The sequence below is a fragment of the Aythya fuligula genome, chromosome 27, assembly GCF_009819795.1.
Source record: "Aythya fuligula isolate bAytFul2 chromosome 27, bAytFul2.pri, whole genome shotgun sequence".
NCBI classification, from domain to species: domain Eukaryota; kingdom Metazoa; phylum Chordata; class Aves; order Anseriformes; family Anatidae; genus Aythya; species Aythya fuligula.
In genome coordinates, this window is record NC_045585.1 from 1,241,399 (window position 1) to 1,266,065 (window position 24,667).

At 68.0% G+C, this 24,667-nt stretch overlaps 3 protein-coding genes across 4 annotated transcripts in view; all 3 read right to left on the reverse strand.

Moving 5' to 3' along the window:
* Window positions 1-2,031: 2,031 nt before the first annotated feature.
* Window positions 2,032-3,710, reverse strand: PPIA (peptidylprolyl isomerase A). Its single transcript, XM_032204065.1, has 5 exons — window positions 3,595-3,710; window positions 3,006-3,036; window positions 2,825-2,913; window positions 2,523-2,695; window positions 2,032-2,393 (listed from the first exon to the last, which is right to left on the reverse strand). Exons 1-5 carry the CDS (start codon window positions 3,661-3,663, stop codon window positions 2,258-2,260), a joined length of 498 nt encoding a protein of 165 aa, XP_032059956.1. The 5' UTR covers window positions 3,664-3,710; the 3' UTR covers window positions 2,032-2,257.
* Window positions 3,711-4,737: 1,027 nt separating this feature from the next.
* ZMIZ2 (zinc finger MIZ-type containing 2) lies at window positions 4,738-11,567 on the reverse strand. 2 transcript variants are annotated; one of them, XM_032204099.1, is made up of 18 exons: window positions 11,478-11,567; window positions 11,238-11,352; window positions 10,918-11,120; window positions 10,649-10,841; window positions 10,308-10,571; window positions 10,058-10,231; window positions 9,895-9,960; window positions 9,627-9,798; window positions 8,969-9,113; window positions 7,800-8,010; window positions 7,614-7,719; window positions 7,378-7,535; window positions 7,228-7,295; window positions 6,686-6,754; window positions 6,332-6,576; window positions 6,058-6,230; window positions 5,000-5,200; window positions 4,738-4,900 (listed from the first exon to the last, which is right to left on the reverse strand). In XM_032204099.1, exons 1-18 carry the CDS (start codon window positions 11,525-11,527, stop codon window positions 4,793-4,795), a joined length of 2,721 nt encoding a protein of 906 aa, XP_032059990.1. In that variant the 5' UTR covers window positions 11,528-11,567; the 3' UTR covers window positions 4,738-4,792. The 2 variants fall into 2 exon arrangements, with proteins under 2 accessions (XP_032059990.1, XP_032059989.1); XM_032204098.1 differs by having other exon boundaries at window positions 4,988-5,200.
* Window positions 11,568-13,954: 2,387 nt separating this feature from the next.
* The window catches only part of OGDH (oxoglutarate dehydrogenase), a 33,380-nt gene continuing 22,667 nt past the window's right edge, over window positions 13,955-24,667 (reverse strand). Inside the window, 18 exon segments of the mRNA XM_032204081.1 lie at window positions 13,955-14,206; window positions 14,294-14,448; window positions 14,599-14,762; window positions 15,601-15,673; window positions 16,410-16,532; window positions 16,996-17,067; window positions 17,158-17,336; window positions 17,440-17,567; window positions 17,819-17,969; window positions 18,315-18,443; window positions 18,562-18,664; window positions 19,547-19,699; window positions 20,079-20,258; window positions 20,595-20,723; window positions 21,662-21,841; window positions 22,800-22,890; window positions 23,466-23,612; window positions 24,300-24,454. Of these exon segments, the coding sequence (XP_032059972.1) occupies window positions 14,086-14,206; window positions 14,294-14,448; window positions 14,599-14,762; window positions 15,601-15,673; window positions 16,410-16,532; window positions 16,996-17,067; window positions 17,158-17,336; window positions 17,440-17,567; window positions 17,819-17,969; window positions 18,315-18,443; window positions 18,562-18,664; window positions 19,547-19,699; window positions 20,079-20,258; window positions 20,595-20,723; window positions 21,662-21,841; window positions 22,800-22,890; window positions 23,466-23,612; window positions 24,300-24,454 (2,433 nt within the window). The 3' untranslated portion in view covers window positions 13,955-14,085.

Genomic DNA, 24,667 nt, shown 5'->3' on the forward strand with positions numbered 1-24,667 from the left:
GGGAACTGGGAGCGCTGGGATCTTCCCGAGGGGGGAACTGGGAGCACTGGGATCCTCCGAGGGGGTAAACTGGGAGCACTGGGATCCTCTGGGGGGACAAACAGGGAGCACTGGGATCCTCCTGGGGGGGGACTGGGAACACTGGGATCCTCTGGGGGGAGAACTGGGAGTACTGGGATCTTCCCGAGGGGGGAACTGGGAGCACTGGGATCCTCCGAGGGGGTAAACTGGGAGAACTGGGATCCTCTGGGGGGGTAAACTGGGAGCACTGGGATCGTCCTGGGAGGGGAACTGGGAGCACTGGGATCCTCCTGGGGGGGGGAACTGGGAGCACTAGGATCCTCTGGGGGGGAACTGGGAGCGCTGGGATCCTCCTGGGAGGGGAACTGGGAGCACTGGGATGCTCCTGGGGGTGAGCTGGGAGCGCTGGGGTGCTGCTGGGGGAAGAGGGGGCAAAGTAGGAATGCTGGGGTGCTGCTGGGGCAGGCACTGGGAGCGCTGGGATCCTTTGGGGGGGAACTGGGAGCACTGGGATCCTCTGAGGGGGTAAATTGGGAGCACCTGGATCCTCTGGGGGGGGGAACTGGGAGCGCTGGGATCCTCTGGGGGGGGAACTGGGAGTGCTGGGATCTTCCTGAGGGACAAACTGGGAGCACTGGGATCCTCCTGAGGCAGGCACTGGGAGCACTGGGATCCTTTGGGGGGGAACTGGGAGCACTGGGATCCTCTGAGGGGGTAAATTGGGAGCACCTGGATCCTCTGGGGGGGGGGAACTGGGAGCGCTGGGATCCTCCTGGGGGGGAACTGGGAGCACTGGGATCCTCTGGGATCCTTTGGAGGGGGCACTGGGAGCGCTGGGATCCTCCAGGGGGGTAAACTGGGAGAACTGGGATGTTATGGGGGAGGGGGGGAAGAACAAACTGGGAGCACTGGGATGCTCCTAGGATGGGGGCAAACCGGGAGTGCTGGGGTCCTCCTGGTGGGCAGGGGCACTGGGAGCACTGGGAGCCTCATGGGGGGAAGGAGAGGGGAACTGGGAGCACTGGGGTCCTCCTGGGGTCCCCAAAGCTTGGGGCACTGGGCAGGGGGATATTCCCCAAACTGGGAGCACTGGGATCCTCCAGGGGGGAGAGGTGGGCAAACTGGGAGCAGAGATACTGGAGGGGGGAGGGCACTGGGAGCACTGGGATCCTCTGGGGGGTCCCCAAAAATTCGGGGTGCTGGGGAGGGGCAGGGGGATATTCCCCAAACTGGGAGCACTGGGGTGGCACTGGGATGACCCCGGAGTGGCTGCCCCTCAAACTGGGAGCACTGGGGTTGCTCCTGCAGTGGGCATCCTTCAAACTGGGAGCACTGGGGTGCTCCCCATGTGGGCATCACTCATACTGGGAGCACTGGGGTGCTGCGGGGGGGGGATTCCCCAGGCTGGGGGCACCGGGACATTTTCAGGGGTATCTCCCAAACTGGGAGCACTGGGGCTCCCCATACTGGGAGCAGGGACCCTCCCAGTCCCCACCACCCGCCCCAACTGGTGGCACTGGGACTCCCCCAGTCCAGGAGGCCCCTGCAGGGAGACCACCGCCCCCCCCAAACTGGAAATATCCCAAATTTGGGACCCCAAACCGTACTGGGGACCCTCCCCAGACTGGGATTACCCCTTACTGGGAGCACTGGGACCCCACAAACACCCCCCAACTGGGATACCCCAAAGCTGCCCCCCCGGTTCTCTCAGCTCTCCCCCCCCAAATCTCAGCCCCCCAAATCCACACCCAGCTGGCTGGGAACAGGGGGGCAGAGGCAATGTCCCCCCCCCCCACAAAAAAAAGGTGGGGGGGGCACCCCAAACGCTGCATTTTGGGGGTGCTGAGCCCCCCCCCACCCCCCCACCCCTTGCTCCTGCCTCAGTTTCCCCCCTCCAGGCCCAGCTCTGCCCATTTGCACCCCCCCACACCTCATTTTACCATTTTGGGGGGGTGCTCAGGATGCTGCCCACCCCCCCCCGGGGAAGAAAAACCAGTGCGGGGGCAGCGATTCGGTGATTTAACTCGTTTTATTGAGACTCAACGGAACTCCGCAGCCCAACGGGGCTGGGCACATGCGGCGAGACCCCAGGGGAGTCGAAAACGCAGCGGGAAGGCATGGAGGGGGGGGAATTGGGGAGTTTGGGGGGGTCAAGGGGGTGAGGGGGGGGCTGCGCCGGGCGTGCTGCCCCCCGGGGCCGCAGGCGGAATGGTGGCTGGTGAAGACGGGAGGGGTTTTAGGAGAGCTGGCCGCAGTCGGAGATGGTGATCTGCTTGCTCGTCTTGCCGTCCTTGGAGCCGCAGCGCTCCATGGCCTCCACCACGTTCATCCCCTCCTTCACGCGGCCGAACACCACGTGCTTGCCGTCCAACCTGCGAGGGGGGGGCACCAGCACCGTGTGTGTGTCCCCCCCCCACACCCAACAGCACCGCAGCACGGACAGAAAAACCCCCCTGGGGGGGTCCTGCCCGCTCCTGGCTCCCCCCCAAGTCCCCGCTCACCACTCGGTCTTGGCCGTGCAGATGAAGAACTGGGAGCCGTTGGTGTTGGGGCCGGCGTTGGCCATGGAGAGGATGCCGGGCCCCGTGTGCTTCAGGATGAAGTTCTCGTCGGCGAATTTCTCCCCGTAGATGGATTTGCCGCCGGTGCCGTTGTGGCGCGTGAAGTCGCCGCCCTGCCACCACGAGCGGCACACGCCACGGCTGGGGGTGCAGCCAAAAAAAAAAAAAAACCCAAAAAAACCAAAACCACCCCCAAAAGCCCAACCTGCACCCCCCACCCCTCAAAAAAAAAAAACTCTCACCTGGCACATGAAGCCGGGGATGATCCGGTGGAAGCAGGACCCCTTGTAGCCGAATCCTTTCTCGCCGGTGCTCAAGGCACGGAAATTTTCTGTGGGGGGGGGGGGAGAAGGAAAACGCCGTGAGCCCGGCCCCGTGGTGAGGTGGGGGCGCATTGAGGACCCCCCCCCCCCCATTACCCACCTGCTGTCTTGGGCACCTTGTCCGCGAAGAGCTGTGGGGAGAGGAGCGAGGCCGTGAGAAATGGGGGTGGGGGGGGGCAACACCGAGACCCTGAGGGGTTATTTGGGGTGGGGGGGGGTAGGGGGGCAGCCCCGGGACCCCCGTGGATGGGATCTGGGGGGGGGGGCACGGCCCCGTCACAAAATGGCGGCGGCCGCGGTGTGAGGGGGGGGGGGGGGAGCAGGGTGGGGGCGTTGAGGGGGGGGGGGATCCCGGGGCTGGGGGACGGGGGGGGTGGTCCCGGTGCCCCCCCCCCCCCCCCCACCCCTTCGCGGTGCCGAGCAGCGGCCGCTGGGGGCCGCCCCCGCCCGCTTCGCCTCAGGGCAGCGCCGCCGGCCCCGTGCGCGGCCCCGCGCCTTTGTTCGCCGCACGGGGGCGCGCACCGGAGCCTCCCCCCCCCACCACCCTCCCCTCCCCTTTTCCTCCTCACCGCCCCCTCCCCAAATTCCCTCTCCCGTGGGGGGGGGGGGCTCCACGTGGCCCCCCCCCTCCTCCTCCTCCTCCTCCTCCTCCCGTTCCCTCACGGGTGTCCCCTCAGCGGCGCGGTCACCTCGAAGGTGACGCGGCCCAGGGGCTCGCCGTTGGCGGCGATGTCGAAGAAGACGACGGGGTTGGCCATGGCGGCGGCGGGAGGCGGCGGGGGGGAGGCGGCGGCGGCGGCGTCCTCGGCGGCGAGCGCGGCGCAGCGGAAAGAGAGCGGCCGCCCGCCGCCTTTATATACCCCGCGGCTGAGCCCGCCCCCCGGGCAGCGCCGCCCAACCGCCGCCCGCCGCGTCACGGAGCGGCGTGCGGGGCGGCCAATGGGAGGCGGCGGCTGAGAAAAGGCGGGGAAGGAGAGGAGGGGAGAGGAGGGAGGAGGGGGAGGGGGGGGAAAAGCCGGGGAGGGGGTGGTGGGGTGGGGAGGGGGCGGGGCCAAGCGCGCGCGCGCGGGGCCGGGGGGGAGGGGGGAGCAGGGCGGGGCGCGCATGCGCGGGGCGGGTGGGGGATGGGGCGGGGGCTGCGGATGGGGCTGGGGGGGGGGGGGGCCCGGCCCTGGGGGGGGGGGGCGCGTCCGAGGCCCCCCCAAATTCCTCCCCCCAAAAAAACAACCCCAACCCCTGGCCCCCACCCCCCAAAAAAAAAAAAGTAATAAATAAATAAATAAATAAATAAATAAAGACACCCCCTAAAAAAAAAAGACCCCCCCAAAACACCCCCCCCAGAGACACCCCCCCAAGAGCCCCCTCCTAAAAGACCCCCCCAAAAGAGCCCCCCCCAAAAAAAGACCCCCCCAAAACACCCCCCCAGAGAGCCCCCCCCAAAGAGCCCCCTCATAAAAGACCCCCCCAAAGAGCCCCCCCTGCAAAAAGACCCCCCCCAAATAGCCCCCCCCAAAAGAGCCCCCTCCTAAAAGACCCCCCAAAAGAGCCCCCCTCCAGCCCCCCCTGCAAAAAGACCCCCCCCAAATCCCCCCTCCCCAAAAACCACCCCCCCTCCCCGTGCCCCCCCCATGTTGCAGCAGGGACAGGCGAGGCCCGGGGGGCCAGAAAGGCTTTAATAGAGCGGGGGGGGGGGGGCACGGGGGGGGGATTTTTTTTTTGGGGGGGGGGGGGGGGGGGTAGTGTTTGTACATATGTACAGCCTTGTGCTTGGGGTGCCCGTCCATCCGTCCGTCCGTCCGCAGCCCCCCCCCCCCCATACCCCAACAGGGGGGTTAGAATTTGGGGGGGGGGGGGTCTGGGGGTCTCGTGGGGGGGGGTCCCGGCCCCTCAGTTGTTCTCGAAGAGGGCCAGCAGGTCGTCGTTGCTGCTGCTGGGCAGGTCGGGGGGGCCCAGGTAGGACAGCAGCTCGTCGGGGTTCGTCAGCTCGGGGAGCAGCTGGGGGGGGGCACGGCCGACACCGTCAGCCCCCCCCCCTAAATAAAATAACCCCATAACCCCCCCCCCTTTAACACACGCACACACCCCGTAACTCACGTCCAGCGCTGGCTCGGGCCCCTCGCTGCTGCCCGCCATGGGCGGCGCGGGGCCGAAGGCCAGGTCGGGGCCGTGCCCCCCCGGGGGGGCAGAAGGGCCCGGGGGGGGCCGGGTGGGGGGCGCGGGGCGGTGGGGCAGGGGCTGCGCGGTGCTGCCCAGGGCCGCCGCGTGGGACGGCTCCATCCGGCCCGCGGGAGGCAGCTGGGGGGAGAGCCTTCGTCACCATCATCATCAGCAGCACCGGCACCATCACCAGCGTCATCCTCCCCAGCGCCATCTTCATCATCCTCACCCTCCTCATCCTCACCTTCCTCAGCATCATCCTTCCCATCACTTTGTCCCCCCCTCCTCACCCTCACCGTCTTCATCATCCTCACCTTCACCTTCATCCTCACCCTCTTCATCACCCTCACCATCTTCATCACCCTCCTCATCATCCTCACCTTCATCCCCCTCCTCATCACTATCCTCATTCTCCCCCTCACCTTCATCCTCACCCTCCCCATCCTCAACCTCCCCCTCCCCTTCCTCCCCCTCCTCATCATCCTCACCCTCACCTTCATCCTCACCATCTTCATCATCCTCACCCTCCTTCATCACCCTCCTCATCCTTACCCTCACTGTCCTCATCATCCTCACCTTCATCCTCCTCATCACTATCCTCATGCTCCCCCTCCTCCTCACCCTCACCTTCATCCTCACCCTCCCCATCCTCATTCTCCCCCTCCCCTTCCTCATCCTTCACCATCATCCTCACCCCCCTCATCATCTTCCCCATCACCCTCTTCATCCTCACCCTCATCATCCTCCCTCCCCATCTTCATCATCCTCATCCTCCCCCTCCCCATCTTCCTCCCCTTCATCCTCCCCCTCCCCATCCTCATCCTCCCCATCCTCCCCCTCCCCACCTTCATCATCCTCCCCCTCCCCATCCTCATCCTCCCCCTCCCCATCTTCCTCCCCTTCATCCTCCCCCTCCCCTTCATCCTCCCCCTCCCCATCCTCATCCTCCCCATCCTCCCCACCCTCATCCTCACCCCCCCCCCAGCCCCTCTGACCTGTCCGGAGAGAGGGGGCGCAGGCGGCTTCTCGGGGGGCAGGAGGCCGCCGGGGAGGTCGGGCGGGTAGGAGCCGGGGGGGGGCCCCGGCGCGAACTCGCTCAGCGTCGGCGTGCCGGGGGCGGCCGGGGGGAACGGCTCGGGGAAGCCGCCGGGCCCGGCGAAACCAGAACCTACCCGAGGGAAACGGGGGCCAGAGCGGTCGGCGTCGGAGGGGGGGGGACATTACGGGGATGGGGATGGGGGAGGACACGCCGGGGAGCCCCCCGCTCACCCTGGGCGCTGTACTCGGCGGGGGCGGGCGCGGCGGGGGGCGGCAGGGCCGGGAAAGGCGAGGAGCCGGGCCCCAGGGCGGCGATCATCTCCATGATGCTGGGCAGCACCATGTGCGTGGGGCTCATGGTCCGGCAGCGCTTCAAGGCCGGCCCGTCCGGCTCCTCCTTGACGTGCACGTCGGGTTTCACGGGGACGGGCTTCCAGCTGCACGTCGGGTCGATGGTGATCTCCTCGTAGTCCGAGCTGAGCGGGGACGGCGGCTCAGGGGTGTGGGGAGGGGGTTATAGGGGGGGTGACGGGGGGTGACGGGGGGCACGCGGCCCACCACGGGGGTGCTCGGGGCGTTACGTACTTCTGGATGTAGATCAGGATGCCCAGCATGTACTGGTCCACCTCCAGCCCCTCCAGCAGCGCCGTCTTACTGCGGGCAGAGTAAGGGGGGTGAGGATGGAGCCCCGGGGATGGACCCCGAGGGGCGGCCCCGTGGGGACAGCGAGGGACAAAGCCACGGGGACACTGAGTGGGGACACCGAGAGATGTCCCCATAGGGACACTGAGGCACAGCTCCATGGGGACACCGAGGGATGGCCCTGAGAGGACACCGAGGGACACTGAGGACACCCAGCACCGCCACGGCACAGCCCTGAGGGGACACTGAGATGCATCGGGGGATGGCCTGGTGGGGACACTGAGGGACACCGAGGGAGGGCTCCATGGGGACACGACGCTCACCAAGGAGCACGGGGCACAACCTCACGGGGACACCACGATCAAAACCCCATGGGGACACCGAGGGATGGCTGCATGGGGACACCGAGGAGCGGCTCTTTGGGGACACCGAGGCGCGTCCCCGAGGGGACACGGGGGACAAGGGACCCCGCGGGCCGCACTCACTTGCAGACAGGGCAGCGCCACGTGCCCCGCTCGCAGTTGAGCTGCAGGTAGGACTCCAGGTCGAAGCACTGCGGGGGAGAGACGAGGCTGAGCTCCGGGGACAGGGGACACCGGGGGGGGGGGGGACACGGGGGTCCCCGCGGTGCCCACCTGTATGTGCCGGCAGTCGTGGCCCCTGGCGGGGAGCTGGATGCGCCGGAAGGTGATGGGGCACTTTAGGGACACCTTGATGGCCGTCTGCTCCACGCCGTCCTCGCCGTTGGGCCCCGGCGTGCCCGGGATGGTCCCGCTGCTGAAGTTGCGCTTGACTGAGGCCGGGGAGGGGGGGGTTGGTGGCGGAGGTGGTGAGGAGAGGGGTGCCCCCCCCCACCGTCCCCGGCACTCACTTTTGGTGATGCAGTGCTCGGCGGGCAGCAGGCGCTTCTTGATGAGGCCCTGCAGCACCGAGCGCACCGAGGGCCGGTGCACCAGCTGCAGCACGAAGAGGTGCGACTGCGGGGGGGGGCGACAGCGGGGGGAGCGGCGTGAGGGGCGGCCCCGCGCCCCCGCCCGCCCCGGCCGCCCCCACTCACGCAGCAGCAGGCGGTGACGGTGATCTGGATGGTGTTGCGGCCGGGCTGGCAGACGTGCTTCAGGTAGAGCGGCTTGTGCGACGTCTTGTTGTCGCCGCGCTCGATGGTGAGCGGCGTGGCGTTGACGCTGACCTGCACGGAGGCCGGCCAGTTGGTGTTCATCTGCCGGTCCTCGTGGTGGTAGCACTTGAACTGCAGCTCCAGGTCGGGCCTGGGGGGCGGCACGGGTGGGCGCGGGGCACGGGTGGGCGCGGGGCTGCACCGCGCCATGCGGCACTACGGCGCGCAGAGCTGCGGAGCACCGCGCGGCACCACGGCGTGCAGTGCTGCATAGTGCCGAGCAGCACCATGGTGTGCAGCGCCATACAGCACCACGGAGCACTATGGCATGCAGTGCTGCATAGTGCCAAGCAGCACTATGGTGTGCAGCGCCACATAGCACCACAAGGCACCATGGCATGCAGTGCTGCATAGTACTGAGCAACACTATGGTGTGCAGTGCTATGGAGCACCGAGCAGCACTATGGTGTGCAGTGCCATACAGCACCATGGAGCACTATGGCATGCAGTGCTGCATAGTACCAAGCAGCACTATGGTGTGCAGCGCCACATAGCACTGAGCAGCACTATGGTGTGCAATGCCATACAGCACCGTGCAGTACCACAGCATGCAGTGCTGCATAGTGCCGAGCAGTACTATGGCGTGCAGTGCCGTATAGCACCACAGGGCACTATGGCATGCAGTGCTGCATAGTACTGAGCAGCACTATGGTGTGCAGTGCCATATAGCACCACGCAGCACTATGGTGTGCAGTGTTACATAGCACCGCGCAGCACTATGGCATGCAGTGCTGCATAGTACTGAGCAGCACTATGGCATGCAGTGCAGTGCCACATAGCACCACAGAGCACTATGGTGTGCAGTGCTGCATAGTGCAGAGCAGTACTATGGCGTGCAGTGCTATGGAGCACCACGCAGCACTATAGCGTGCAGTGCCATATAGCACCGTGCACCACTATAGCGTGCAGTGCCATGGAGCACCGCGCTGTGCCATGCGTCACTGCGCTGCACCCTTACGCCTCGCGGCCCCGTGCCGCCCCCCATGGCACCGTGTCAGGGTGTGCCACGCCCCCCCCCCTCCCCACCCCACCCCGCCCCGCGCCCCGACCTCATCATGAGCGTCTTGTAGACGGAGTCGCGCAGCTGGAAGACGTGGTTGCTGACGGCCAGGTTGTGCTGCAGGCGGAAGGGCTCCAGCACCACGCCGTCGCGCACCGGGAAGGTGAGGCGCAGCTCCTCGCCGGGGGGGGGCCCTGCGGGGCGGGCAATGGGGTGGTGGTGGGACCGGAGGGGGTGCGATGGGGGGGGGGGGTCAGGGGATGTAACAGGGCACCGGGGGGGGTCAGGGGATGCAGTGGGGTGGTTCTGGGGGGTCAGGGGGGTGCAGTGGGGCAGCAGTTGGGGTCCCCCCCCCCAGTTTAAGAACCCCTCTGCCTGAAGCCCCGCCCACCCGATGAGACCCCACCCACCCCAGAAGCCCCTCCCACTGCAGCACCACACCCCCATTGGAAAGCCCCTCCCACCCAGGCCACCACCCCCATGAAGCCCCTCCCCCTTCCCCATGGCCCCACCCCCTTTCCCACGAAGCCCCTCCCCCTGCCCCATTAATGGGCAGCACCAGCAAGGCCCCGCCCCCACCTGCCACAACCCCTTTGGCCACGCCCCCTCTGTGCAGAAGCCCCGCCCACTCCCTAGGCCCCTCCCTGCAGCTCCCAGCCCTTAAAGGGGCCATGCCCCCTGCAGCGGGCGGTGGGCCCAGCCCCTACCCGAGGGCGAGGGGTGCAGGGCGGCGATGCCGGGCTTCATGTCGGGCAGGAAGGGCGACTTGACGTCCTGGCCGGGGGACATGTAGGGCGCCATGCTGCTCCCCGGCGTCATGGGCGGCGTGGGGTTCCCGGGCAGGGGCGAGCTGGGGTACCCCGGCATCGACCGGCCCGGCTGCGGGGGGCACCGGCACCGTCAGTGAGCGGCGGGGACCGGGCACCGCCGGCACCGGGCACCGTCCCGGGACACGTCCACGCCGCGAGGACTCACCCCGTTGATGGCCGCCTGGCTGTAGGTACCGAAGCTGGCGCCCTGCCCGTTGAACTGCTCGGCTGGCTGCGGGGAGAGGGACGTCCCCTGGGGCTGGCACCCGCGTCCCGCATCCCGTCCCCCCCCCAGCCCTCGTCCCCGTGCCCGCCGTCCCCTTCTGTACCTTGTAGTAGGGCCCGGCGCTGCCCGAGGCGGAGAGGTACTGGCCCATGCCCGGCTGCATCCTGTGCCCGGGGTAGGACGGGGACGGAGCGGAGGGCTGGGGGGCGCTGGGGGCGTACTGGGTGCCGGCAGCGGGGTACTGCCCGCCCTGCAGGTACTGCTGTGCCGGGTATCCCTGCGGGCGCAGCGTCAGCACCGGGCACGGTCCCACCGCACTGGGGTGGGCGCAGGCACCCCGTTCCCACACTCACCTCACTGGAGTACGCCCGCTTGACGCCCTGGCGTGGGAGCTGCTGGCTCTGGGGGGGACCGGGGTACGCGTGCTGCGGCATCCGCTGGCCGCCGTACAGGGCGCTCATGCCAGGCGCCCGCGCGGGGCTCATGCTCATGGGGGCCATGCCCGAGGGGCCCATGACGCCCGCCATGCCGGCCGGGCTCATACCGGCGGGCACGGCGGGGCCGCGTGGCGCCGCGTGGGGCAGGAACTGGCTGCTGAAGGGCTGCCCCGCTCCCATCTACGGCACGGAGACAGCGGTCACCCCGGCCCCGCCGCCCCCGCCGCCCACCCCCGCCGCCGCTGCCGGGCTCTTACCGCCCCGTACTGGCTCAGCTCCTGGCTCTGCTTCTCCTGCAGCGCCGCCACCGTGGCCGTGGCCGTGGCGGTGGCCGTGGCGGCGGCGGCGGCCACGGCGGCGGCGGCGGCTGCTTGGGTGAAGTCGGCGGGGGGCCGGCCGGCGTGCGAGGGGAGCCCCATCCCGCCGGGGCCGCTGGGGCTGCCCGCGTAGCTGCGGAGGACAGGGAGCGGGGAAGGAGCGCCGTGGCGGCCGGCGGCAGCGTGCCGCGGCGCGGAGCCCGCCTTACCTGGGGGCGAAGCCCGGACCCCCGGGGTAGGAGCCGCGGCCGTAGACGCTCTGCTGCACGTAGCCCTTGCCAGGGGCGCCCTCGGCGAAGGGCTGCTGCGCCAGGAACTGCGGCGAGCTCATGCCCGAGCCGGTGCCGGCCATGCCGGGCAGCAGCGGGGTGCTGGAGCTGCTCCCCCCGGGGCCCATGGGGCTGCCGAAAACCTGGGGGGTGCGGAGGAGGAGGCGAGGGGGTGGGTGGGGAACCACGTCAGGCCCCCGGGGGCGGCGGCGCGGGGGTCCCGGGGGCGCCCGGGGCTGGGGGCAGGGTGCCGGCGGTACCTGGCTCTGGGAGGTGTTGCTGACACCCCACACGGTGGTTACCACGGAGAGGGATCCCGCCGGCTGATTGGTGCTTGGTTGCCAAGGAACAGCCTCGTATGCAAATGAACCATCACTAGAAAGAAAAACAACTTAATTAAGACGAAGGAAGGACACACGGAGGAGGCCACGCGCCCGGGTGGCACCGGGGGCCGGGGACGAGGGGGGGGGCGTCACGGCCCGGCACCGACCCACGCTCACCCGTGCGGCGTGGGCGGCAGCGACGGTTTCATGGGGTTCATGGGGTTCATCGGCCGCGGGCGGGCGCGGGCTGGCTCCTCCGAGGCTGCGGCGGGCGCTGCGCCGGCTGCGGGACGGCGGCACCGGCACCGGGGCTGCGGGAGGCACAGGAAACCGCGGGTCAGGGGCAGGGAAGGGAGCCGTGGGGACGGCACCGGGAAAAGAGGTGGGGGGACACCCCGGGGCACAACACCCCCCCACCCTCTCACAGCCCTTACCCCAAGGTCTTCGGGGTCCCCGATGCCGGGTGGCGGTGCCGGGAGAGGCGCGGAGCCTCCCTGGCGGGCACGGCCTCCCCCCGGCCTCCCGGCACAGGGACTTGGCGTCCTGCCCAGCCTGGCACGGGGACCGCGCCGGCACGCGCCTGCCCCTGCCGCTGAGCCGTGGGGCTGCTGGGGGGCACCGGGTCCCCAAAAAACCCCCCCCCCCGGGATGTCCTGGTAGCAGGGGGGACACTCCTGGGGACGGGGCACCCCGGTCCCCTCCCCGCTCGCTGTCCCCTCTCCACGGGCGTCCCCCTGAAATCCCCGTGGGAGCAGCCCCCGCGCTGGGTGCTGGGGGCCGGGACGTGGCTGCCCCCCCCCCAGCACCAAGGGGTCGGGGAAACCGCGGGGACTTTCCGTGGCAGCCAGGGCAGAGCTTGGGGGGGGGGGGACAACGACGACGACGACGATGACGACGGTGACGATGCTGACGGTGACAGCGGACGTGCCCCCCGCCTCGCCCCCCACCCTCGCCAGGGAAACGCCGGCGCTGCCCGGGGTATTTCCAGCCCAGCCCGGCCGAGGTCACCCCGGCGCTTTCGCTTCCCCCCCTGTCCCCACGCAAAGGTGGCAGTGATGGGGGCGGCGCGGTGACATTTGGGGGGGGTGACAGCCCCCCAGCGCCCCCCGTCCCCCACCCCCGCTGCGTGCTGCCTGCTCCCTGGGGTCCCCCTTGGGGTGGTGCCATCCCCGCAGACCCCAGGGTGTGGGGACACGGCAGGGGGGGGGGGGGTCCCACGGCCGGGGCCTGGAGAGGGGGGGGGCAACACGGGGGGGCCACATTCGCCCCCCCCACGCGTCCTCGCTCCGTGACAGCGCCGTGCCCGGACCCTGCGTGGGCCGGGCCCCCCCCCACGGGGGCTGCCCACGGCGGTGGGCCCACGGCGGCGCCGTGACAAGTCCCGGGGGGCCGTGACAGCGCCGCGCCGGGGCCCCCCCCGCGTTTTTCCCCCCCCCCCCACCCGCGGCGCAGTTCCCACGGCAACGGCCCCACCGCTGCCCCACGGGGGGAGGATATGGGGGGGGGGGGGGGGGGGCGATTTTCAGCCGAGCCCCGGGTGGCGCAAAGCTGCGCGCGGGGTCCCCCCCCCCGGTGCCCTCCGGTGCCCCCCCCCGGTGCCCTCCGGTGTCCCCCCCGGTGCCCCCCGTTCCCCCCCGCACTCACCGAGCCGAGCGGCCCAAGATGGCCCTGGCGGCGCCGTGCGCGCGCGGCTGCGCGGAAGCTGCGCGGGATTTTCAGCCCGCGCGCGGCCCCGGCTCCATGGCGCGGCGGCGGGGGAGGGAGGGAGGGGGAGGGGAAAGAAGGGAGGGGGGTGGGGGAGGGCTGGGGGAGGTGTGGGGGGGTGGGGGGGGTGGGGGGCGCGGAGCCGCGGCGGGGCGGGGCGGGGCCGAGCCGAACCGGGCCGGGCCGAGCCGAGCCCGCGCCGTGCCCGCGCCGCCGCGCGCCGCGCACAATGGGGCCGGGAGCTCTGCGCTGTGCGCGGCCCCGCCCCGCCCCTCCCCCCCCCCCGTTGTCCCCCCCCCGCCAGGCGTGGGCAGCCGAGTGCCGAGAGAGGGAGCGAGGACCTGGGGGGGGGGGGGGGGGGGGTGGGGGGGGCACAGAACCCACGCGTGTTCGGCGTGGGGTTGGGGGTAGGGGTGGGGATGCGCGCGGCGCTGCGCGGGGGCGCAGCGAGATGGGGGCAGAGGGAGGGGGGAAGGGGGGCGTGGGGGGGGTGGGATGTGAGTGGGGGGGTTGTGACACGCGTGGGGGGGGCACGGACCCAGCACTGGGGTGAGGGGGTGCTGGGGAGGGGCAGGGGCACACGGGTGGGCGAGGGGGACGCTGCGCCCCACGGGGACAGTGATGGGCACGAGTGGGGTCGGCGCCAGGAGCTCGGTGTTTATTCGGGGGGGGCAACCCCGGCCCGTGGGGGGTTCCTGGGGGTCGCCCCGTCCTCCCCCAGCACTCTGGGCAACCTGCACTGGGAGGAACTGGGAAGAACTGGGACAGGGAGGAAGCCGCTGTCGCGTCGCGCACCGCACAGCCAGAACCCGCCCCCCAGCCCCGGGGTGGCTCCACGAGGACGGAGCCCCCAAATCCTCCCCAAACCCATGGAGGGAGGGAGGGGGGGGGGGGTCGCAGCCCCTCTTCCCCCCCGGCGCACAACGGACGGACAAGGAGCGGAGGCGCCGGGCGTTTTAGTTTCCAAGGTCTGTAGTTAAGGACGGAGACGGGAGGCGAGCGAGAGACAGACAGACGGACAGACAGACGGCGCCGGGGGCATGCTGCTGCGGCCACGCTGGGGGGGGGGGGGGGGGGCGGCTCAGGCCAGGTCCTTGAAGGCGTCCAGGTTGAAGGCCGTGTCCAGCAGGCGCTGCAGCTCCGTCAGGTGCGTCTTCTTGTTGCCCGTGGCGGGGGCAGCGGCCGGCTCCCTCCCCGCGTACCTGCATGGGAGGTGGCAGCGGGGTCAGGGGCACCAGAAAAGCCCCCCCGGCACGGCCCCGCGGTGGGGTCCCGGCCCCGCTCCTTACCACACGGGCTTGGCCCGGTTGATGGTGGTGCGCAGCCGGGGCTTGACGTAGTCGTAGTAGCCCTGGTTCTTGTGCTCCTCCTGGCACCACACCAGCTCGGCGTTGGGGTACTTCTGCGCCTCCTTCTGCAGGAGGTCGAAGGGGAACGGGGACAGCTGCGGAGGGACAGAGGGAGAAATGAGGAGGGGGCCGCAGCCGGGACCAGCGGCGCAGCCAAACCTCAGCCTCCCGCCCTCCTCCTGCTCATCGCGCCCCAGCCTCGAGGCCTTTGAGCGTGGCCACGGGTGCCGGGGGGGGGGCCTCACCTGCTCCACCCTGGTGATGGCCACGTCGGCCTCCATCTGCCGGGCCTTGCGCTCCCGCGTCAGGTCGTAGTACACCTTGCCGGTGCAGAACAGCACCCGCTTGACGTTGGCGGGGTTCTGGGCTGCGGGGCCGCTGTCGGGGATGACGCGGAGGAAATGGGTGCCTGCGAGGACACAACGCCACCCTCAGCGGCACGGGCACTGCGCCGGCACCGGCAGGGCGCAGCCGGTGACGGGAGGCTCCGGGAAGCCCCCCGAAACCAGGTGGCTCGGACAAAAAGGAGAAGGGAGATTGAGGCAGGAATGCGGGGAGGAGCTGCCCAGGGGCTGCTTATCTCAAGGGTTGGGAAAAGTGGCTCTGGGTGCCGGGGGGAGCGTGGTCGGGGAGACTGTGGAGGCGTGGGGGTGAGACCGCACGGCAGGACCGCGGCAGGGGACCCAACACGGCTCATGCCTGCAGAGAGCTGGCCCTATCCCACCCCCAGCCCTATTTCACCACGTCCCCAGGGCTGTGAGGGCAGGGATTAAGCTGGATGGAGGTGGTAGCTCGGGAAGCCAAGCTGGGGGTCTTCCTTGCCACACAGAGAGCCCCCCCCTGCTGCTCCGACGGGCTCGGGAGGTGCTGGAAACCCTCATGAGCTGCTGCAGCCGCATGCGAGGAACCGGCGGAGCCGGCAGCTCGCCCCAGGGCGCCAGACACAGCGTTAATGAGGGGAGGCTCCAATTAGCTCAGAGCACGGCACACCCTGAGCTCAACTCGGGTGAGCGCTGCCCCTGCCCTGCAGAGCAAGGAGCAGGGAGGGCTTCCTCCGGGCACGGCGGACCCCAGCCTCTGCTGGTGTGAGCCCTGCTCGGCCTCAGCCAGAAAAGCAAAAACTGGCCGGGAGCCGCCGGGGGGGAGGCTGCTGCCAGGAGGACTTTACACCAAGCCAGCGCCTGCCCTTCACCCTTCATCCCGCAGCGCGGCGTGCGGGCAGACAAACAGCTCCACGCTCCTCGTACCTGGCAGCATGTCATCGAAGCTGGAGCGAGCTTCGGGGTGGCGCAGCAGCGACTTTGGAGTGAAGATTATCAGCTGCAGGGGAAGGAGAAGAGGCAGAGCGAGGCGGTCAGCCGCGCCAGAACCGCCTCCCCTGCCAACAAACAGCAGAGCCTGCCCGTCCTGCCCGCCTTCCCCTGCCTCTGACCGGGAGCTGCCAGCAGAGATTTGCTCCTCGCTCGCTGCCGCGCTGCAGGAGGCTCGGCGCTGCCACCCCCACCTGCTTTCCCAGCCTGGATTTCCCCTGGGAAGAGGCTGCAGAGCTGCCAGGGACCTGCCTCCCTCGCGCGGCCGCAGCGCCAGGAGGTGTAGGCTGCGCTGGATTATTTGTCAGTGCCCCCAGCCCTGACGTCTCTGCCCTGCCCACCGAGTGTTGGAAGGGCTCGCGGCCACCCCAGCCTGCGGGGACCGGCTCGCAGCACGTCCTGTACCGGAGCAACCCCAGCACCACGAGGTCCTTGCTCCTCGCTGGCTCGGACTCAGGCTGCCTGCTCGCCTGGCCGTGGGTACGCAGTGACACGCAGGGCACGAGAGCAGAGGGGCTGCTCCATCCTCCCAAGGACAGCGGGGATTTTAACCCAGGAGCAGCCCCGCCAGCAGCTCCCAGCGCTTCCCGCGTTGTGCTCCGGGCTCTGCCTCGCTGCTAGCCCTGCTCTGCCCACGTTTGCTGCCCCGAGCCCCGTCCTCAGGCTTGGCACGGACCCGGGGCCGCCCTGCCCTGGCTTGCAGCCGGGTGAAGCGGAGCAGAAAGCGCAGGCCCGCTGGTACTGACCGGCTTGCGGAAGGGCAGGAGGATCTGGCGCCGGAGGACGTGGAAGAAGTTGGCTGGAGTGGAGCAGTTCACGACGATCCAGTTGCAGTCGTACAGCTGGCGCACGTCAAAGTCGTCCAGTTTCTGCCTCGACAAGCACAGTTCAGAGGGTTTCCAGAAACACGAGTGCCTCTTAGCCCCAGCGCTCCGGCTGGCGGGAAGGCCGGTGGCACGCAGCCCCTGCCTCTCCTCTCGCCCCCCTTCTGCCCCGTCCCGCTCCCCCCACAGCACACAGAACCCGCAGCACCTGGGCAGGCTGCATCTTTGCGCCCTGGGGCAGCCAGGAACTCCCTCCCCACCGTGTCACAGCACTTTTGGGGACGCAGCAGGCACAGAGGCAGCGTGGCTGCAAGCCTCGGCACCGGGTGCAGCCCCTCTGCCGAGCGCAGCCAGCTGCAGCGCAGGGACCCCCAACCAAAACGCCTCCCGGAGCCCCCCCGGGGGCTGCTCCCTCCCTCGAGTGTTAGGACAAGATCCAGGGCACAGCGAGGGCCCCAGCAGGGACAAGCAGGAGGGCCGGGCTGAGCTCAGCATGGCTGCCACTCACAGGGAAGACGTCGGGATCGTCATTGCACATCTGCAAGAATCGCTCCGGGCGGGCAGACGAGTGCTCGGGACCCTGCAGGTGAAGCAAACGGCACGAGCAGCTGCAGCGGGTGCCATAAAGCACGGCCTCGCGCCCAGCACCTCGGGGTGCCCAGGTCCTCACCATGCCCTCCATGCCGTGGGGAAGCAGCAGGACGATGCCGTTCTGCCTCACCCACTTGGCCTGCCCGGGACAGATGAACTGGTCGATAATGCACTGGGCGGTGTTGTGGAAGTCCCCAAACTGGGCCTCCCAAAGCACCAGGGCGTTGGGGCTGGCCATGGCAAAGCCCAGCTCGAAGCCTGTGGGAGGAAGAGGAGGAGGAGGAGGAGGAGGAGAAGGTCATCTTCCCGCAGCCCCCCCCACGGCCTGGCCCTGGGGGTGGGTGCGGAGCCCCCCACTCACCAAGGACGCCGTACTCGGACAGGGAGCTGTTGCAGACAGTGTAGGGAGCCTGGTTGGGCCACAGGTGGTTCATGGGGATGCAGGTCCTCTTGTCCACGTTCTGGTCGTGCAGGACGTGGTGGCGATGGCTGGAAGAGAGGACAGCACGTCTCCGCCACCACCCCGCCAAACACAAGCTGCTGCCTCATCGGGGCTCTGCCCCAGCCAACTTCCCCTTCCCGGCTCGTTTGATGCACTCTCCTGGACTTCTTTTGCCAACGAGGGCTCAAAACGGCCAAAAAAAAAAAACACAAAACCAAAAAAAAACAGGACAAAGACCGCGTCACTTTGGATCCCTTCCAGAAGGCTGTGACTGCCTGGAGCCAACGCGCTGCTTTACCTGAACGTCCCCCTCTCGACGTCCTGGCCGCTCAGGCGGATGTGGATGCCCTCTTTGAGGAGGGAGCCGAATGCCATGTACTCGGCCAGGGCCCAGTCCACAGTCCTGTTCTTCACCATCTCCCCGCGGGTTTTCAGGATACGGCTCAGACCTGCGGGGACAGAAGGTGCAGGAGGGCGCTCGGTGACAAGGCGCCTGTCCCACAGCCCGCCTGAGGACTGGGAAACCGCAAACGCTTCGGGTAGAGGCTGTGCCTGTGTGGGAGGGAGGCACAGGGACGAGGAAGCAGGAGTGCAGGGAAGGATGAGCTCCGAGGAGGAGCTGCTCCTCGGTCCCTTAACCACAGCTCCCTCGTGAACCGATTCGCGGTGCCGCAAAGAAGCGTGTCAGTGCTGTGACATCCCCCCTGCCCCTCCTTCCAGGCGTTGTTCCAGCCCTCACCCACATCCCCTCCCCTGGAAGAGCACAGCCCGGCAGAGCTGCAGCTCGCCCCTACCTCCGTGGATAGTGAAATCCTCCACCGGCACGGAGCTGGCCACTTGGCCGATGTGCGTCAAGTCCTCCTCGTTCAGGCCGGTGGAGGGGCAGGTCATGCTGCGGGGCTGGCCGTCCAGAGTGAAGAAACCTGCAAGCAGGGGGTTTGCTCACGTTTACTGACAGTTGTCACAGCACCAGGAGCCCCGGCTGGCTTTAGGGGAGCCAGGCTACTTGCCAGGGACCTCCAAAAGTTGCTAGCGACTGACCAGGCCAGGGTGAGTCCAGCCAGTGCTTGATGTGCAAAATCTTCTCATCCTTGGATCTCGCATGGGCCTCCTCGCATATCTTATCATACTTAGCAATTTCCTCCTGAGAGGCAGAACAAGGCGAAAAAGCTTTAGGGAGGAGGCTCCGAACAAGGGTGCTGAGCCTGGGGGCCTCAGCGCAAGCTTGCAAGGGTCCTGGGGGGCACAGCCGGTCCCTGCAGCAGGGCACAATAAATCCCCCACAACTGGTGGACCCCCAGGCCCTGCAGCTCAGCCTCGGAGCACAGAATTGCTGCAGGAGAGCCCCACGCCCCTGCGAACGTCTCTGCTGAACCGACGGCTCCCATGCAGCCCGTGGTGCTGCAAAATAGGGCTGAGAGTCCCCGGGGCCAGGCGGAGCCATGCAGGGAGCCTGCTGCAGAGCGCACGAGGCACGGCGCTCCCGCAGGTCCCGCTGCCGCCACCCGGCACCGCACGGGCTGTGCCGCAGCGACCCAGGGGCAGTCAGTGAACGAGATGTTCCTGCGCTGCTCGGGGCTGGCACAGTCCAAGGACAAGCCTCTGCTCCTGCCCCAGCTGCTGCGGGCGCTCGCCCAAGCGTAGCACAGCTCTGCCACCTTTAGGTGACGAGCGCGAGCAGAAACGGGCCCCGAAGGTCTGGCACCCCCGGGGTCTGAACCAAAAAAAGGGGCTTCGAGGGGTTTCGCACAGGACAGCGCAGCAGCTGGGGCAGGTCTAGGGGCTGCTCAGACACCGGGCTTTTCCCTGCCTCCTGAGCTAGCCAAGCGCTGCAGCAGGTCCCTGCGTGGCACTGGGACGCCCCAGCCCTCTCCGTGTCCCCCCAGGCCAAGAAACCTTTCCGCTCCCTCACGCAGGGGCTGCGTGCTGCCAGCTCCTCCTGCCCCCCATCCTTCAGCCCGCGGCGCTGCCCAGCCCTGGGGAGCTGCCGCCTGCGGTTCTCCTCGCGGGCCCCCGGTGACAGTACCTCGTACTCCGGCTGATTTACCACCCCCTGTGAAATTAACAGCTCCGCGTATTTCTGCAGCACCGGCTTCTGCTTGCGGATCTGTTTGTACATCAGGGGCTGCGTGAACATGGGCTCATCCATCTCGTTGTGCCCGTTGCGCCTGTAACACACCTGCCGGGAGGGAAAAGAGCCTTTGAAAGCAGCTGCCTGCGACGTGCGGCCCAGGAGGCGGCCGGTTACCTGGCTGTGTGCCGGGAAGAGTCCAAGCCAGCCCAGCAGGGCCCGGCTCTGTCCTCCTGAATGCAGGAGGGCCCCGCACAGCCACAGACAGCTTTTCCTCTCCAAGTGCTGTTACACCCTCATCGCCTTGCTTTCCATCCTCTCTTTCCCTCCCCTCACAGTGAACAGGTTAAAAAAGGCTGCAAAAGCCCCCAGGAGAAACCCCAGCGTCCGGAACCCGCACCCCGAGAGGCGTTTTGTGGGCATCCAGGAGCTCCGCAGCAGTGACTGCTCTACGGGACAGCCCCGCGCCACGTCCCTTGTTCCTTACCAAATCCACGACCACGTCCTTATGGAAGGTGCTCCGCCACTCCGCGGCCACGTTACACACGTACACCACGGCCTCCGGGTCGTCGGCGTTGACGTGGAAGATGGGCGCGTTCACCACGCGGGCCACGTCCGTGGGGTACGGCGAGGAGCGGGCCATGCGGGGGTCCGTGGTGAAGCCGATCTGCAGCGGGCCAGAGGGGCCAGGGGACAGAGCGGTGAGGATTTGGAAAGCCTCGTTCCCTCCAGCAGGTCGCTGCTCGCGAGGGAAGCCCCCGGGCCCCGGGCCAGGCTTGTTTCATCGGCTCAGGCAGTGCCAGGTGGACGCGGGCAGTGCCAGGCCAAGCTCGGTGCCTGCGGCTGAGCCGGGGCTTCCCCCGGCCCCGTCCTCAGCTGGCACCGGGGAGCACGGCCCCAGGCACCTCCTGCTGCCCTGGCACCGCGACCCAGCCTGGCCGGGCAGCAAAGCCAGGATTAAAACCCCGGGCGAGGGCCGTGCAGCAGGGGATGTGCTCCTCACCTGGTTGTTCACCACGACGTGCACGGTGCCGTGCGTGGTGTAGGAGGGCAGGTCGCTCAGGTGGAAGGTCTCGTACACGATTCCCTGCCCGGCGAAGGCCGCGTCTCCGTGCAGGAGGATGGACATCACCTGCGGGGGGACACGGGGCTGAGGTGGCCGCCAGGAAGGGGCCCAGGGCTCATCCCCCGAGCCTCGGGCTTCCCTGGAAGGTCTCTGAGCAGCTCGTGAGCGTGTCCGAGGCCTTCTCAGAGGATCGGAGCGGTGTCAGCTGTGGCTGGTGCAATGCCAGGGGGAGGCTGGGGCCATCGGCTGTCCCACCTCAACGCCCCACAGAGGGGTCGCCCTCTCGGCAGCTTGAGGGGGCAGCTGGTGACGTGCTGGTGGCCGGAGGGCACTGGCTGGGAGGCGAGTCCCATTCCCAGGCACAAACACCCCTAAACAAGGCCTTTTTCTGGGACGAGCCAAGGAAAATGCATTTCTCATGCACGCTTTCACCCAGGACAGAGGGCATCCCGGCAGGAGATCCTGCGCTCGCTGCTGGGCCGGGCTGGGCAGGGAGCTCGCTGCGGCTCCAGTTCTGTGTTCTGATATTTTACCCGGGGGCTGGCTGAGGACGCTGCCTGTCAGACGAGGACAGAGCTTGTCTATTTATATTCCAGCCCTCACAGCGTGGGAGGAAGGGAAGTACTTTTGATCTCACCCTTCCACTTCTTCTGGAGTGTTAGAGGCAGGTCTGTGATGAATCAGGCAGTGAAAGCGTTCCCAAATAAATCCCCCAAAAGCCCACCGCTGGCCTGCCCTCACATCTGGGCCCGTGTCACACCGCTGTCCCCACCAGGGGGGTCCCCTCCCGGCCCCAGCTCGCCCACCCCGAGGTCTGGGAGCACCCGGTCACATTTCGATAGATCCTCCAGCCTAAAGCTGCTGCTTCTGAGGCCTCCAGGCAAACAATCATCAGCTGGGCTCCTTCGCCTGGCTTTGCTCTGCGTGCAGATCCGCCTGGTCCCCACCAAACCCACCCAGTTTGTGCCAAATCACGGCGAGGGAGCGGGGTGGGCACCATTTACCTTCTTCCCTTCCGTGTCCCCGCAGTAGAACTGCTCCGCTTTAGTCTTGCCTTGAACGACGGGGTCAGCTGCCTCCAAGTGAGAGGGGTTTGCCACGAGGGAAAGGGTGATGTTCCTGTCGGTGACGCGGTTGATCCTCCGGTGGTACATCCCCAGGTGGTACTTCACGTCACCGGAGCCCTGGGGGAGGGAGAGGAGAGTCACTGCCACGCAACGGGGGCTGCTCGTGGATGGGGCAGGGTGGCACTGACCCCAGGGGCTGCAAAAAGAGGGCTCCTTGCTGCCAGAAGCCACGTCTGCTGCCCACCCACAGCTGGCAGCTGGCAGAAGGCACTGGCAGAAGGCAGCAGGATTCAGGAGCTGGCCTGGCACCCACCACAGCAGCAGCCTGATGCAGGCACCAAGATACACGCAACCATCAGGCGGGCATCGAGCCCGGTTTTGGGCAGTCCCCAGGTGCCAGGGAAGGAGCAAGCGAGGTGGGTTTGGGGAAGACACCGGGCAAGAGCGCTGGGGAGAGCGGCTGCCGCTCGCTTCCTCTCCAAGAGGAGCTCCTGAGGCACGCGGGGCACCCTGGAAGCCCACCTGAAGGGCAGGGCACGATGAAGCTTCCCAAATGCCAAACCATCCCAGCTCAACGTGGCTTTGGGGCACAAGCAACAGCACCAGGGAGGGAGCTCAGAGCCTCTGGAGAGGCCGCGGGGCCCACATGGGTCCCATGGGGCTGTGGCACGGCCCTGAGCCGACCCCTGCCTCCGGTGCAGCCCCCAGGGACCGGGCCAGTCGGGGTGACCACAGCAACCTGGGCAGGCACCGTGCTGCTGCTGCTCACCTTCCTTGCACCTCCTCATTTACCAAAAGCCGTTTTACGCCCTGCAGAGGCTGCCACCAGCCCGGCCTCCCCTAGAGACGGAGCAGACTCTGCCGCGGAGGCCGGGACAGGCACCGACGGTCACGCACCGAGGATTCGGTGGCAGGGGCGTGCGGTGCCCTGGGGCACGCTGGAGAAATCTCTGCAGCACCGAGCGAGCCGCCAGCCGCGCGTGATCCAGCTCGCGCTGCGCTGCCACGGCCCCCAGGGGCCGAACGGGGACAGACTACAAATTGCTAGGGAAACGGCGCAGAGGAGGAGACTCACCTCGTCAGCAGCCTCCAGCTTGGAGTCGAACTGACAGAAGATCTGCTCCAGCTCCTTCCTGATCACGTTGGCGAGAACATTCAGACGCCCTCTGCAAAAGCAACGCCGCCGTCAGCAGCCAGCAGCCAGCCGAGGAGCAGGGCGCGAGCACAGCCCCGTGCTGTCCCCGTCACACCGAGCTGCAGGGGGCAGCCAGGGGACGGGGCTCTGCATTTTCACCCCTCCTGCACCCCCAGAACAGCGAGGTCGAATCCTGCTCTTGGATACGATCTCTGCTCACACTGAGCCCCTCCTGCCAAAGCCCCGGAGCAGCCGTGGCAGGTTGTGCAGAGCAGCAGCCGGGACGGCCTCACACCTTGTGCTGAGCACATTGCTGTGATATAAGGCAAGGTCTCTGCTGCTCGAGGCACCGCGCCTCTCACCACTCTCCAGAAGAATGAGAAATAAGCTGAAGCCAGTGACACAGATCAGTGGAGAGCTGATGAGGCCTGAGCCCTTGAGCCAAGCGCTCAGCTGGTGGCTCAGCCCGGAGCCAGCCTGGCCCTGCAGCACTGAGCCCCAGGAGCATCCCTGTCCCCATCCCTGTCCCTGTCCCATCCCCATCCCTGTCCCCATCCCCATCCCCATCCCCATCCCCAAAGCGCTGCGGCGCACAGGGACAGTTACCTGTGGGGCATTCCCATGATAACATAATCCACTCCCTTCTCACTCGACTTATCAATGATGGTCTTTAAGGCTGGGATCAGCACTTCACAGCCCTCCAGACCAAAACGCTTCTCCGAGGACCATTTCCGATGGAGGAACTCCTCAAACCTGGAAGGCAAGGTGAGAGAGAGATCACTCCCAGGCCTCCCACTGATGGCAGGACCAGAGAGGAGACAGGGACCTTACGGGAGCCGCAGCACGAGGTGATGCTCCAGCAGGCACCACGCAGCAGCCCAGCACCCTCTGCAGAGCTCCCCCACCCTGCACAAACACCGACTCTGTGCTGCGCTCAAGCCCGCTGCACAGCATCTTATTTTTGGACCTCTTCTGCCAGGATCATCCGTGCTTTTGGGCTCCGTGCCAGCAGCACCTGAGCCAGCCCTGCCAGCCCAGCTCGCCTGCGGCACCCCGCCGATCGTCTTTGCTAACCCGGCCCGGTGGGACCGCGACAAATGACGTCAAGGAGAGGTGACTCAGGAGGTGGCCGTCAGGTTACGGCAGCTGCCTGGCGGCTGGGAGCAAACAACCCCCGTGACAACCCCCGTGCAGCCGGGGAACAAAGGGAAAGGTGCCGACCCTGCCCAGGGAGGCTGCAGCCGGCACGGCGCGGCTCGGCGTGCTCCCGGAGGGCAGCCAGGAGGCACAGCTCGCCCGCAGCGTGCCTCGGCGGGTGGCCAGGCGTCCTCGGCACGAGTGCTGCTTGTGAAACCAGGCAGGCTGATGAGGAATCTGGGAATCCGAGCCCCTCGGTTGGGGTGGTGCGGGTTAGGGGTGTCACGGCGCGAGGCGCGGTACCTGGTGGAGCGGACCAGCCGGGCCAGCAGCGTGCGCTTCTCTTCGTTGGTGAACTGCATGATCCCCGGGGTCTCAAACTTCTGCCGAATCCACTGGCACTGCTCCAGGTCGTTGATGAACATGAACTCCACGCCGATGTGCTGGCAGTACGCCATCTGCTCCGTGAGGAGAGGACGGACACTGAAACACCCACGGGAGCCCCGACACGTCCTCGCCTCGCTCCAAGTCAGCACGTGCGGGATCTTATTGACCCATGCAGCTCGGTGCTCCGTCATCCCCCCCTTTGGCCTCTCGGCACGACAACGAGCTGTCCTGCACCACCAGCACTGCCCAAAGCAGGCGGCAGCGACCAGACCCAGCACCTGCAG